The sequence below is a fragment of the Hyla sarda genome, chromosome 4 (assembly GCF_029499605.1).
Source record: "Hyla sarda isolate aHylSar1 chromosome 4, aHylSar1.hap1, whole genome shotgun sequence".
Classification (NCBI taxonomy): domain Eukaryota; kingdom Metazoa; phylum Chordata; class Amphibia; order Anura; family Hylidae; genus Hyla; species Hyla sarda.
In genome coordinates, this window is record NC_079192.1 from 52276275 (window position 1) to 52291646 (window position 15372).

Genomic DNA, 15372 nt, shown 5'->3' on the forward strand with positions numbered 1-15372 from the left:
GAGGAGTGGCCTCCCAGTCAGTGGCCGGGGAGCCAATGCGCTCGCTCCCGCCTGTCTGATTGACAGGCAGGGAGCGAGTGCAGCCTAACTGAAAAAGGACTGATTGCCACTCCAAAATCAGTCCTTTTTCAGTAGCCTGTTTTTAAATGTAAATTAAACCTTTTTAATGAAAAAAATTAAAATAAAAGTATATTAGAGATATGTTGTAGTACATAAGTACTACAACATATCAAAAAATAAAGTTGGTGACCGTGCCCATTTAAGGTAAATTATCAAAGATGTATACTTGAGGTGTATACTGATTTATGTGTATGTAGTTTATCTACATATGTTTATGTACATGTTTTTAGACTAATCCCTATATCTTGCTGGGGGTTGTCCAAAATTAGAACTTGTGGATCTATGCAACACCATCTCTGAATTTTCTGGAACAGCAATTTCTTCTTGAGGGTGGAGTCAGCGGAGGGGGCAATGTAAGGAAATCCTGACTATATCTGGATAGGCCCCTATAGAAAACTACCAACCACCACGTATGATCAGGTACCATAAATTTTGATACCCTATACCTTGATACATGGTACCTATTCGGGTATAAGACTATATACATTTTTACATTTCTACCTGTTTATGTGTGACATTCCATAATATAATACTACTTGGTGTACAATTAATGTGTACAAGATCTACTGAAGGTTAGAGGCCATACAAATATGGAGCAGACACTGGAAAGATTCAACCGCTTAAGTTTACTAGATTTGCAATAAACTTGAAAACATCATTAAGAAGTTTTATGAAGGAGTTCAATAGTTCTTGCACAAAAATCTCCAATACGGGAGTCTCTCGGCTAGGCCGGGCACAAAACTTTTCACACAAAAATCTCCAATACGGGAGTCTCTTGGCTAGGCCGGGCACAACACTTACAATTCCGGTTTCTTCTCTGTAAACTCTTCTTGACACCATGTGTCAGGCACTGGACTTAAACCGTTGCTGAACCTGGAACAAAACACAGTTAGTCCTACGACCATAAGTAACAAAAATTTTCAGATAGCATCACTCTAGTGCCTTATTCTTCCTTCTTTTTAATGCAGCAGGAACGGGATGTCCTCTTCCTTTCCAATCCCGCTTACTAGGAGGAGCCCTCGGCTGACTAATAAAGCGAGGGTTTCGGGATTCAGCCCCCTGCAAGGGGTCGACGTGGGTATCCCAGGATACATAGGACAGGGTAGAATTTGAGATGGTAGGTTGGACATTCACTACCACCTGGACTGCAGCAGCTTGTGCCACAGAAGGATGATCAGTTGGTGCCGGCTCTTCAGGCCAAACCTCCGCCACTGCAGGAGGGGGCCCTGGCACTTTCGTGGGCACCCATGTTGGGGGCCAGCCCTCCGGTGGTGTAGGCCCGGGTACATTGGTGCACTGTGGATGCACCACGACCATAAGTCCTACGACCATAAGTAACAAAAATTTTCAGATAGCATCACTCTAGTGCCTTATTCTTCCTTCTTTTTAATGCAGCAGGAACGGGATGTCCTCTTCCTTTCCAATCCCGCTTACTAGGAGGAGCCCTCGGCTGACTAATAAAGCGAGGGTTTCGGGATTCAGCCCCCTGCAAGGGGTCGACGTGGGTATCCCAGGATACATAGGACAGGGTAGAATTTGAGATGGTAGGTTGGACATTCACTACCACCTGGACTGCAGCAGCTTGTGCCACAGAAGGATGATCAGTTGGTGCCGGCTCTTCAGGCCAAACCTCCGCCACTGCAGGAGGGGGCCCTGGCACTTTCGTGGGCACCCATGTTGGGGGCCAGCCCTCCGGTGGTGTAGGCCCGGGTACATTGGTGCACTGTGGATGACTTGGGTGCGCCGTCTTTGAGTGCGCCGTCTTTGAGTGTGCCGTCTTTGGGAGCGTTGTCTTTGAGAGCGTTATCTCTTTAAACTGGATAACTGCTGCAGATGTGTCAGGGTAGTCCTCTCGGATGACGACCTCCTTGTCAGAGTCCCACTCTTCTGAAGGGAAGTAGGCAAAGGGGATCTGAGTTGGACGGCTGGGCCTGGTAATAGCAGCAGCCCATTCCCCTCTCAGGCTCTTCACAGGGGTGTACTCAACGATTTCCCCGGGTTTTAGAGAGTGCTTTTCAGGAGGCAGATAGGGTCTTTGCACCGCCCTCCGGTTCCCAAAGAGGGTGCCTCCGTGGTGACAGTCCATTATAGTGCCGCAGCCCCTGATGCGGTCAAACTTAATGACTGTAGCTCTCCTGTGCTCAAGGGGGGGGGCTCACCTTCTTTGGGTTGCTCAAGCCTCCTAATATAATATGCTTCCAACTGTTTGGTGTCCTATTGCTGCCGTTCCCTCTCTTCATACGATAGCCGCTTCGGCCCGTAGTGCTCTAGTCTCTCCGCCCTCATGTGTTCTAGTATGGCAGCCACTTCGGCATCTCTTTGGGCTCTTTCTGACTGGGCCGGAGGAATGGGAGGCAGGGACTTCCCGCAGGTATTTGATCAAGGCTGGCTCATCCCTGAACAACCATCTAGGGAGCGGGGGTGATGGCGGGCGCTCGGCCGACTGAGGGGCTGACTGGTCTTGGGCGGCCGCGGCCTGTGGAGGTGGCGGGACCTTTGCCTCGGGGCTGGCTTCGGGGCTATTAGAAGAGGGAGTGGAGAAATCAGCTTCCGCTGGGGTACTCACGTCCGACTCCGTTGGGATTTCTGCCCAGGAGCCCCAGGTGCGGTGATGGGGCGACAACCTCACAGGCGACGGGTCTCTGGAACTCCCGGGCAGCGTTGCGGCCCACTTGCCATCATCCTCCGGCAACGGCACTTGGCAGTAGGCCTCGTCGGCCCCGAGGGACAATCGCTGCAACTTCTCCGCCAGCTCCCGGAACATCTCCAATGCCGCCGCGGCAATCTTCCACCCCTCGGACTCCATCTTGGAACTCTCGGCACACGTGTCGCTCTTGGTGTCCGCCATCTTTGCTCTCCTCTGTAGTACTTCCTGCAGACTGAAGAGGCCGCTCTGTGTCTTCTCTTTTATGAAGGTCTCCACCAAAATGGCCGCCAGCCGGAAGTGCGTCATCGGCTGCGCCTGGGACCGGAAGTTGCACAGCAGCGTATCCTCTTCATCCGCCCCCTTGGCAACAGGGGCTGAACTTCTTCCGTTCCACTTGGCTCTGGACACAACCACACTATTTCCTCGCCCAGGGGCGGGGCGAAAACTTTGGCTGGAGTCCTTGGCGCTCTTTTCCAGAGGATCTTTAACTCTTTCAGGTACCGGGAAGTTTTTGGCGCGAAGCATCATTTCTGTCTTTCCTTTACACATGGCGGTTCTTTGACTTTAGAGAATGCAATAAACTTCACCTCCCCCCCCACTTGTATTTGTACCTCGTTAGACAAATTTCTTTCAATAACACAGTCCCGTACACAGTTCAGACTACTTGGGGGAAGGACTTGATTTAGTGGCTGAATAGTTAAGGCGTACACCCGAATCCTGTTTGTGGACGCCAAAAACATGTGGTAACCACGGGTGAAACCCGCGACCGCCACTATGCTGAGGTTAGCTAGTTGGTTCTTGGGGGGGTTATGAACCCAGGGTCGAATGGTATTAACCCTTAATGTCACGTGACGCCACTGTAGTCTTGGTATCTCCCGGGGTACTACAGGTCCGGGGAACTCCGTCTCCCCACAGGCTAGCAAGGAAAGAATTTACTCCACACTAGGTTGCAGTTTAACGGAGGCTTTACTAACTTGAAGATAGGTGGTACAATCTCCACAGCGCTCAACCAAAGTCTTCCAAAGGTTAAACAGACAGTCTCTAGAGGACCACACAGCTTGCAGTGCCTGGACTTGATATTGCATATATGCTTGGCTCTTACGGCCAGACTAGGAGTTTTAGGTCTGCGCTATATTAGGCTTGAGATTAAAGTCACTTACTGAAGTGTCGGTAGATTTGTGGCTTTTCGCCGGAAGATAATGAATTGTCCTTTAGAAATTCTCTGATCAAGGCTGAAGTAAAGACTTGCTATTAGTTGGGGTTACTTCATGCTCTTCTTATGTCTTTCTCATCTTTGCTCTCACTCCTCTGCGGATTCTCTCTGCTATTCCGGAGCTTCACCTCCTCTGAACTTGCTCGGACCTCCACTCTGTACTCTGAACTGAAATGAACTGCTGAATCTTCACTCTGAACCCTGAACTCCACTCAACTCCACACCTCTCCTCCTCTACACAGGAAATGCCACCCCTTATAGGGGAAGGCTAAACTAAAGCCCATTGGCCAGGCAGCTGTCTGTATCCCCTTTAGGATTTACAATAAAGTTACATACAATTAATAACATAACATAACACCTTACACAAAAGTTTAGTCTAGCCCTCAGTCCTCCACTCTCACATACCCTGACTAATCATGAGGTTGCTAGGAAACATACTTAAAGCTACATACACCTAATAACGGATTGCTAAGTTATAACAGTGCAAATACACATTAGAAATGGTTGAGTCCCTGCAGGGGAGCCCCCAGGACACTGGAGGTCTCAATCTGACAGGGCCTACAATACCTTGACACAATGTACCTGTACTGGGACACCACAGTAGTTTTTCTTCTTTTAACCCCTTAAGGACCCATGACGTACCGGTATGTCATGAGTCCGCTCCCGTTCTATAAGGCGGGGCCACGGCGTGGCCCCGCGTCATAGCGAGTTGGGCCCGGCCTCTAACAACGGCCGGGACCCGTGGCTAATAGCACGCAGCACTGATCGCGGTGCCGCGCTATCAACCCTTTAGACATGGCATTCAAAGTTGAACGCCGCGTCTAAAGTGAAAGTAAAACCATGCCGGTTAGCTCAGGGAGCTGTTCGGGATCGACGTGGCAAAATCGCGGCATCCCGAACAGCTGTTAGACACGAGGAGGGTCTCCTACCTTGCCTCCTGGTTTCCGATCGCGAAATGACTGCTCAGTGCCTGAGATCCAGGCATGAGCAGTCAAGCAGCAGAATCATCGATCAGTGGTTTCTTATGAGAAACCACTGATCAATGTAAAAGATCAGTGTGTGCAGTGTTATAGCTCCCTATGGGAGCTATAACATTGCAAAAAAAAAGTGAAAAAAAAGTTAATAAAGATCACCCCCCCCCCCCTTTTCCCATAAAAAAAAACAAGAACTGTGTAAATAAAAATAAACATATGTGGTATCGCTGCGTGCGGAAATGTCCGAATTATAAAAATATATCGTTAATTAAACTGCACGGTCAATGGCATACGGTGGACTCCCTCTATATCCTCCCGCACTCTACTCCCTCCATATCCTCCCGCACTGTACTCCCTCCATATCCTCCCGCACTGTACTCCCTCCATATCCTCCCACACTGTACTCCCTATGTATTCTCCCGCACTGTACTCCCTATGTATCCTCCCGCACTGTACTCCCTCCATATCCTCCCGCACTGTACTCCCTCTATATACTCCTGCACTGTACTCCCTCTATATCCTCCCACACTGTACTCCCTCCATATCCTCCCGCACTGTACTCCCTCCATATCCTCCCGCACTGTACTCCCTCTATATCCTCCCGCACTGTACTCCCTCTATATCCTCCCGCACTGTACTCCCTCTATATCTTTCCGCACTGTACTCCCTCTATATCCTCCCGCAATGTACTCCCTCTATATCCATCTGCACTGTACTCCCTCTATATCCTCCCGCACTGTACTTACTCTATATCCTCCCGCACTGTACTCCCTCTATATCCATCCACACTGTACTCCCTCTATATCCATCTGCACTGTACTCCCTCTATATCTTCCCGCACTGTACTCCCTCCATATCCTCCCGCACTGTACTCCCTCTATATCCTCCCGCACTGTACTCCTTCTATATCCTCCCGCACTGTACTCCCTCTATATCCTCCCGCACTGTACTCCCTCTATATCCTCCCGCACTGTACTCCCTCTATATCCTCCCGCACTGTACTCCTTCTATATCCTCCCGCACTGTACTTACTCTATAGGCCTCATCTCTGCACCAACCATCATGGACGGCTAATGCCCATGTTAAATATGACATGTTCCCCATCCTACTGTAAACTGAAGCCTAACAAGAGGGACCATGGCCATATACAGGTCCTAGAACTCCAATGTGACTTTTGATATTCCTAATTCATAATAAGGGGCACATTAATACGACACATCAGCTGCTGCAGAAGCTCTTTAAGCAATAAAAGTTGGTTTAAGGAGTCACTGACTGTGTGACCTATTATTGGTTTATTTTTTCAAACTAAATTCCTACGGCTACAGTATATTCCCCCATAGAGTGCCAGCCAGTGTACCCTCAGTCTGTACCAAGCAGCCACAAAACCTAGTAATAGCCAGCATATCTCCTATGTACCAGCTGCTGCCCCTCCATTGCAGCCTATAAAGGGCTTACTCAGGATTAGAAAGACAGCTGATTTCTCTTAAAAAAAAAAAAAAAATAGCACCACACCTGACATCAGGTTGTGTGTGGTATTGCAGCTCTGTTCCAATGGAGATAAAAGCGAAATCCAGGGGATAAGTTGCTGATTGTGGGGGGTCCGACAGCTAGGATTTAATCTCTCTAAAGCTCTCGTTGAGGAGCGCTTAGGTGAAAAGTTAGTTTTGTCTGGAGTTCTCCTTTAATGGAGCCAAGTTGTAATACCACACAACCTGAGGACGGGTTGGGACTGTTTTTCTGGAACAGACACCATCCCTATATTCTTTCAAGGACTCACTTCATGTGACTTTTCGTGTGTTATTTTTGCTCTTGCTGTAAGAAGCCTTCCCTATATTTATGATTTCCCCACCTGAATGTGGTGGAATTAGGGTGTGGGTTCCCTAGATATGAGACCTGTATTTATCTTATGGATATACTATAAATAACTTAAAGAGAACGCCTCATCAGAAAATGACCTATTCTTAAACTCAATAGTCTGTCCGGGTCACGTGAGAGAATGTGGTGCGGACTTCTCACGCTTCGTTTTCGTGATCGCTTGGGGTCTGAACACTCAGATAGGAGCAGTGTAGTGAAAGATATCTTATCCCCTATCCAAAGGATAGGGAATACATTTTATAGATTGCGGGGGACCCGAAGACGATCTTCTGAACAGGGCCCCAGCAGTCTGCCAGAAGCAGCCGTTCTGACCCCCGCAGGAATCCGTAGCCCACACGCCCGCTCCGGGTGTATCTATGGGATACATGGACGGGGTGTGTGTGCTGCCGCTCCGTATGGGGCTCGGCACCTGCACTTCCAGCAGACTGCCAGGTCCCCGTTCAGGAGATCTATAACTAATCTATAACTAATTCCCTAGCCTTTGGATCGGGGATAAGTTATCTTTCACTACACTACTCTTTTAAGAATTTTGGTGATGTTTATGTCTAATTTTCCATTTTACTACCTATAACAGTGTTTCCTAACCAGGGTGCCTCCAGCTGTAGCAAAACTAAAACTCCCGACATTGGTGCTAGGAGTTGATAAACGGTTTGTTCACATTTGAGCTCCCCGGATGTCCTTTAGCCACTGTCCAGATATCCAGTACTGTATAGCATTGTATTGACTTGTAGTGTACTGATTTTTGTTGGCTGCATTTTGTCCATTCTTGTTGTGTACTTCTATTGTTTTGTGTTCTTTATTACTGGATTCTGGGTCCAGTCTTGGATTGTCTTTCTGTATTACTGCTATATTTTGGGACTCTGAGGCTATGTTCACAACAAGCAAAGAAAGCACAGACTCATCGGTCAGCACTAGGACCTCTCGGAAATGCACCATCTCCATAGTCTGCAATGCATTCTGCAGAAAGAATTGTCATATCCTTTCTTTCTGCAGAGGCTGGAATCAGAATTTCTGCAGCAGATGTTCCCACCATAGAAATTTCTCTGCATGCACAGTACAGCAATATCCCATACAAAATAAAATAAAAAAAATTTTGTCTCAGTAAACCTTCGGTGATAGTAAAATAAGTAAAAATAGAGAGAGGTTCTCCAGCCTATTAGGTATTCTAGTTGCCCACCTTTTTATTTATTTTTTAATTTTTTTTGGCATAGTTGAAGCCATTCAGATATCTGCGATCTGATGATCATTAGAACATTAGAAAACATGTCTATATTACTTAAATGATCACTGTCAACTATGTTGTACATCTTGGCAAAACATTAACCTTTCTAATATACTTCATAAGAACATTTTATATCCTTTTTATAGAAATCGTGGCTTATAAAATCATGGCTTTGTCCAAGCTGAAGCACAGGCATGGACAAAGTCCAGTGAGTGAGGGTGGGCTAGCACTCCTCTGTGTTCTCTCCTATCTGATAGGACAGGAGAAAGCACAGAGGAGTCCTATCAGACAGGAGAGAGCACAGAGGAGTCCTATCAGACAGAAGAGAGCACAGAATAATACTATCAGACAGGAGAGAACACAGAGGAGTCCTATCAGACAGGAGATAGCACAGATGAGTACTATCAGACAGGAGAGAGCACAGAGGAGTCCTATCAGACAGGAGAGAGTACAGAGGAATGCTATCAGACAGGAGAGAGTACAGATGAGTCCTATCAGACAGGAGAGAACACAGAGGAGTCCTATCAGACAGGAGAGAGCACAGAGGAATGCTATCAGACAGGAGAGTGGACAGAGGAGTCCTACCAGACAGGAGAGAGCACAGAGGAGTCCTACCAGACAGGAGAGAGCACAGAGGAGTGCTATCAGACAGGAGAGAGCACAGAGAAGTCCTATCAGACAAGAGAGAACACAGAGGAGTCCTATCAGAGAGGAGAGAGCACAGAGGAGTGCTATCAGACCAGAGAGAGCACAGAGGAGTGCTATCAGACCGGAGAGAGCACAGAGGAGTGCTATCAGACAGGAGAGAACACAGAGGAGTGCTATCAGACAGGAGAGAACACAGAGGAGTCCTATCAGACAGGAGACAGCACAGAGGAGTCCTATCAGACAGGAGAGAGCACAGGGGAGTCCTACCAGACAGGATAGAGCACAGAGGAGTGCTATCAGACAGGAGAGAGCACAGAGAAGTATTTTCAGACAGGAGAGAACACAGAGGAGTCCTATCAGAGAGGAGAGAGCACAAAGGAGTGCTATCAGACCGGAGAGAACAGAGGAGTGCTATCAGACCGAACAGAGCACAGAGGAGTCATATCAGACAGGAGAGAGCACAGAGGAGTGCTATCAGACCGGAGAGAGCACAGAGGAGTGCTATCAGACAGGAGAGAGCACAGAGGAGTCATATCAGACAGCAGAGAGCACAGAGGAGTACTATCAGACAGGAGAGAGCACAGAGGAGTCCTATCAGACAGGAGAGAGCACAGAGGAGTCCTATCAGATAGGAGAGAGCACAGAGGAGTGCTACCAGACAGGAGAGAGCACAGAGGAGTGCTATCAGACAGGAGAGGGCACAGAGGAGTGCTATCAGACAGGAGAGAGCACAGAGGAGTCATATCAGACAGCAGAGAGCACAGAGGAGTACTATCAGACAGGAGAGAGCACAGAGGCGTCCTATCAGACAGGAGAGAGCACAGAGGAGTCCTATCAGATAGGAGAGAGCACAGAGGAGTGCTACCAGACAGGAGAGAGCACAGAGGAGTGCTATCAGACAGGAGAGGGCACAGAGGAGTGCTATCAGACAGGAAAAAGCACAGAGGAATATTATCAGACAGGAGAGAGCACAGAGGAATCCTATCAGACAGGAGAGAGCTCAGAGGAGTCCTATCAGATAGGAGAGAGCACAGAGGAGTGCTACCAGACAGGAGAGAGCACAGAGGAGTGCTATCAGACAGGAGAGGGCACAGAGGAGTGCTATCATACAGGAGAGAGCACAGAGGAGTCATATCAGACAGCAGAGAGCACAGAGGAGTACTATCAGACAGGAGAGAGCACAGAGGAGTCCTGTCAGACAGGAGAGAGCACAGAGGAGTCCTATCAGACAGGAGAGAGCACAGAGGAGTACTATCAGACAGGGGAGAGCACAGAGGAGTGCTAGCCCACCCTCACTTACTGGACTTTGTCCATGCCTGTGCTTCAGCTTGGATAAAGCCATGATTTTATAAGCCATGATTTCTATAAAAAGGAGAAAAAAAAATTCTTATGAAGTGTGGTATCCCGGTACAGGACCTTGTCCTGTCCCTGTCCTAAGTCCCCTCAGTTCGAGTCCCTCCATTCCACAGGGCTCTCCTGCAAGGTCCCCTCCCCCCCCCCCCCTTGCTTATGAACTACACCTTCTAAAATGCATCATAAATGTATTGTGTGTATTGTTCACTGTAATTATAAGGTTGTACTAAGGTATAGGATCTTCCTGGGTCCGGTGATACTGTCATGTGATGTACCCAGAGTTCTCTGGGTTCAGGACCTACAGGCTTTTCAACCAATGGGATTAGTCCAGCCCCCTAGTATATAAGGGGCTGTAGTCTCTCTATTCGCTCTCTTGTTCCTGCTCTCTCTTCCTGCTGGACACTAAAGCAAGCACAATCAGCATATCTCAATTCATCCCACATAGGCCAAAGCCTAAGGAACCAGCAGCCACTACAAAACCGTGAGTTACCAAGCTCTATCTACGAATTCCTAGTGACTACTATTCAACTCAAATCCTATAGTTAGTAGCACAGTTGCCTGCTTAAATCTCAAGACTATTAGTCCCAGCAAAGCCTGTGAGGAACCTGCATCCCAGTTACCTCAAGAGAAACTGTATATTTGTAAAGACTGTTTGCAAAAGAATTTAAGTAAAAGTTCCAGTTATCTCATAAATCCTGCTGTGGACATTCCGTTTATTTTCCTGCCGTTTTTGGGCCGCTTGTCGGCAGGGCCTTCTATACAAAACAACCGCATCCTGGCGTCACGACAAATCAAGGGTTAATTCCACCAGACCCTGTAACATCATTGCCTCACCCAGTCACCACAGAAGTATATTGGAAAGGTTTTGCCAAGATGTGCAACAAATAAAAGTTTTTTGTATCTGACACTGGCAATTTAAATGGGTACTCTGGTAGTCAACGTGTTTTTCCGTTTGTGACTTACACTATTTGTTTTGTTTCATTTTTATTCTTGTTGTTTAGGCAACTCTATTTCCGTCCTTTGTTGTCTTTTTTTCCCCCACTTTGTTTTCCTGTTTCTTGCTGTGCTGAAAACTACAAATCCCAGCATGCCACATGCCTTGCTGGTTTGGGGTGGCTCCTTTTTTTTGTTTTTTTGTTCCACCCTTTACCCACCCTACTATTTTCCCGGGTCGGCCCCCTTATACACAGCACACTAATATAATCGGCCTTGGTTGGGATACACTGTCATACACACACAAAAGAGGCTACGACTCCCAGCATGTGTCATTCAGGAGTCTTCAGTATAACACCAGCATGCTGCCTCTGTAATCTCCTGGGGGTTGTAGTTCACCACACCTCTGTAAGGCATACACCACCAGTGTTTCCCAACCAGGGTGCCTCCAGGTGTTGCAAAACTTCCACTCCCAGCATGCTCTGACAGCCTTTGGGCATGCTAGGAGTTGTAGTTTTGCAACAGCTGGAGGCACACTGGTTGGGAAACACTGGTATAACATGATGTGTATGCTGAATAGGCTAGAACAGTGTTTCCCAACCAGTGTGCCTCAAGCTGTAGCAAATCTACAACTCCCAGCATGCCCAAAGTCTGTCTGGGAGTTGTAGTTTTGCAACAGCTGGAGGCACACTGGTTTGTAAACACTAGCATACACACACACAACAGGGACTACAACTCCCAGCATGTGTCATTCAGGAGTCCCCCCTCCCCCTTCACATATAGAGATCATTCCCAGCATGAGATTTATTCCCCCGCAGTCCATACATCCCCAGCCCGTGCACTTTCTCATCCTCCCCTTCAGATAACACTTATCTTCTCTGTGAGGTCCTTCTCCTGTGCAGACCTGCATCCTTAGAATACAGAGCAGGGGGGAGGGGAGGTGAGGAGCTGTGTACTCAGCTGGATGAGATGAGGGGGCGTGGCTTATTCCTCTCATGCAGACAGAGAAAAAAAAAAAGCTGTGACATCTTGTCCACAACAGACTCAGAACTGTGGACAACAGTAAAAAAAAAAAACCTCTGAACTACAGAACTTCCTGCCCAACAAACAGGTAAGAAAAACACACACATGCTGTCAAAACATATAACACATGTATATTGCAAAAAAACTAAACTTACAAAGAAGATGCCATATAGTCAAAAAAATTAACCACCGGAGTACCCCTTTAAGGCAGTGTTTACCAACCAGGGTGCCTTCGCCCGTTTGAAAACTACAATTCCCAGCATGACCAGACAGCCATTAGTTGTTTTGCAAGAGCTGGAGGCACCCTGGTTGGGAGACTCTGACAAAGGGGTTTTCTGTTGTATGATAATGTGTGTATAAAAAGTCCAAGTATCATATATTGGAGATGCTGTTGTATACATCATAGTACACATAATCTCTTGCAGTTTGACATGCTGGGACAGAACGCCACCGCCGTGCGAGCCGAGATGGTGGAGCTGGCCAATTACCTAGATAATGTAAGTATGAGCAGCCTGGCGTCCATTATTGGTATAACCCGATGTACTACTAATTATAAGGAAAATTATATATTTTTAAAACCTTTTCAATGTATAATGGAGTGTTCTATATTTTTCTGATATTCTTTGTAGATCAATTCTGTATTGATTCCTGCTGGAAATTTAAACGGGTATTCCATGAAAAAAAAATTTGCTTCATATCAACTGGATCCAGAAGATTAAACAGATTTGTAAATTACTTCTATTAAAACATCTTAATCCTTCCAATTTTTATCAGCTGCTGAAGTTGAGTTGTTCTTTTCTGTCTGACCATAGTGCTCTCTGCTGACACCTCTGTCTGTCTCAGAAACTGTCCAGAGTAGGAGAAGTTTGCTACGGGGATTTGCTTCTACTCTGGACAGTTCCTGAGACAGACAGAGGTGTCAGCAGAGAGCAGTGTGGTCAGACAGAAAAAACTACTCAACTTCAGCAACTGATAAGTACTGGAAGGATTAAGATTTTTTAATAGAAGTAATTTATAAATCTGTTTAACTTTCTGGAGCCAGTTGATTTGAAATACCCTTTAATAGAGAGATGTCCCTCTCTCTTGTTCAAGACTTTATCTATTAGCTTAACCCCTTAGGACCCGGCCATTTTTTGAACATCTGACAACTGTCACTTTAAACATTAATAACTCTGGAATGCTTTTAGTTATCATTAGGATTCCGAGATTGTTTTTTCGTGACATATTCTACTTTAACATAGTGGTAAAAGTTTGTGGTAACTTGCATCCTTTCTTCGTGAAAAATCCCAAAATTTGATGAAAAATTTGAAAATTTAGCATTTTTCTAACTTTGAAGCTCTCTGCTTGTAAGGAAAATGGATATTCCAAATATTTTTTTTTTTAATTCACATATACAATATGCCTACTTTATGTTTGCATCATAAAATTGATGAGTTTTTACTTTTGGAAGACACCAGAGGGCTTCAAAGTTCAGCAGCAATTTTCCAATTTTTCACAAAATTTTCAAACTCACTATTTTTCAGGGACCAGTTCAGGTTTGAAGTGGATTTGAAGGGTCTCATATTAGAAATACCCCACAAAAGACCCCATTATAAAAACTGCACCCCCCAAAGTATTCAAAATTACATTCAGTCAGCATTTTAACCCTTTAGGTGTTTCACAGGAATAGCAACAAATTGAAGGAGAAAATTCACAATCTTCATTTTTTACACTCGCATTTTCTTGTAGACCCAATTTTTGAATTTTTACAAGGGGTAAAAGGAGAAAATGTATACATGTATTTGTAGCCCAATTTCTCTTGAGTAAGCACATACCTCATATGTCTATGTAAAGTGTTCGGCAGGCGCAGTAGAGGGCTCAGAAGGGAAGGAGCGACAAGGGGATTTTGTAGAGTACGTTTTTCAGAAATGGTTTTTGGGGGGCATGTTGCATTTAGGAAGCCCCTATGGTGCCAGAACAGCAAAAAAAAAAAAAATACTTGGCATACCATTTTGAAAACTAGACCCCTTGAGGAACATAACAAGGAATTAAGTGAGCCTTAATACCCCACAGGTGTTTAATGACTTTTGCATATGTAAAAAAAAAAAAAAAAAAAATTTCACTAAAATGTGTGTTTCCCCCCAAATTTCACATTTTTGCAGGAGTTAATAGCAGAAAATACCCCCCAAAATTTGTAACCCCATCTCTTCTGAGTATGGAGGTACCCCATAATTTGACCTGAAGTGCACTACGGGCGAACTACAATGCTCAGAAGAGAAGGAGTCATATTTGGCTTTTGGAGAGCAAATTTTGCTCGGGGGCATGTCGCATTTAGGAAGCCCCTATGGTGCCAGGACAGCAAAAAAAAAACACATGGCATACCATTTTGGAAACTAGACCCCTTGAGAAACGTAACAAGAAATTAAGTGAGCCTTAATACCCCACAGGGGTTTCACGACTTTTGCATACGTAAAAAAAAAAAAAAATTTCACTAAAATGTGTTTCCCCCCCAAATTTCACATTTATGCAAGGGATAATAGCACAAAATACCCCCAAAATTTGTAACCCCATCTCTTCTGAGTATGGAGGTACCCCATAAGTTGACCTGAAGTGCACTACGGGCAAACTACAATGCTCAGAAGAGAAGGAGTCATATTTGGCTTTTTGAGAGCAAATTTTGCTCGGGGGGCATGTCGCATTTAGGAAGCCCCTATGGTGCCAGGACAGCAAAATAACCTCCACATGGCATACCATTTTGGAAACTAGACCCCTTGAGGAATGTAACAAGGGGTACAGTGAGCATTTACCCCCACTGGTGTCTGTCAGATCTTTGGAACAGTGGGCTGTACAAAATTTTTAATTTGCACAGCCCACTGTTCCAAAGATCTGTCAGACACCCATGGGGTGTAAATTCTCACTGCACCCCTCATTACATTCCGTGAGGGGTGTAGTTTCCAAAATGGGGTCACATGTGGTTTTTTTTTTTTTTTTTGCGTTTGTCAAAACCGCTGTAACAATCAGCCACCCCTGTGCAAATCACCTCAAATGTACATGGTGCACTCTCCCTTCTGGGCCTTGTTGTGCGCCCCCAGAGCACTTTACGCCCACATATGGGGTATCCCCGTAGTTGGGAGAAACTGCAATACAAATTTTGGGGGGCTTTTTTCCCTTTTACCTCTTGTCAAAATGAAAAGTATAGGGCAACACCAGCATGTTAGTGTAAAAAATTTTTATTTCTACATTAACATGCTGGTGTAGCCCCCAACTTCACCTTTTCATAAGGGGTGAAAGGAGAAAAAGCAAACAAAATTTGTCAGGCAATTTCTCCCGAGTACGGCGATACCCCACATGTGGCTCTAAACTGTTGCCTTGAAATACGACAGGG

At 46.0% G+C, this 15372-nt stretch overlaps 1 protein-coding gene across 4 annotated transcripts in view; it reads left to right on the plus strand.

Annotated features, from left to right (window-relative positions):
* ADAM9 (ADAM metallopeptidase domain 9) overlaps positions 1 to 15372 on the plus strand; it is a 269190-nt gene that overhangs the window by 78940 nt on the left and 174878 nt on the right. For all 4 annotated transcript variants that reach the window (XM_056570919.1, XM_056570916.1, XM_056570915.1 and 1 more), the window contains exon 9: positions 12434 to 12505. In XM_056570919.1, coding sequence (XP_056426894.1) covers positions 12434 to 12505 — 72 coding nt within the window. The remainder of the gene's footprint in view (positions 1 to 12433; positions 12506 to 15372) is intronic.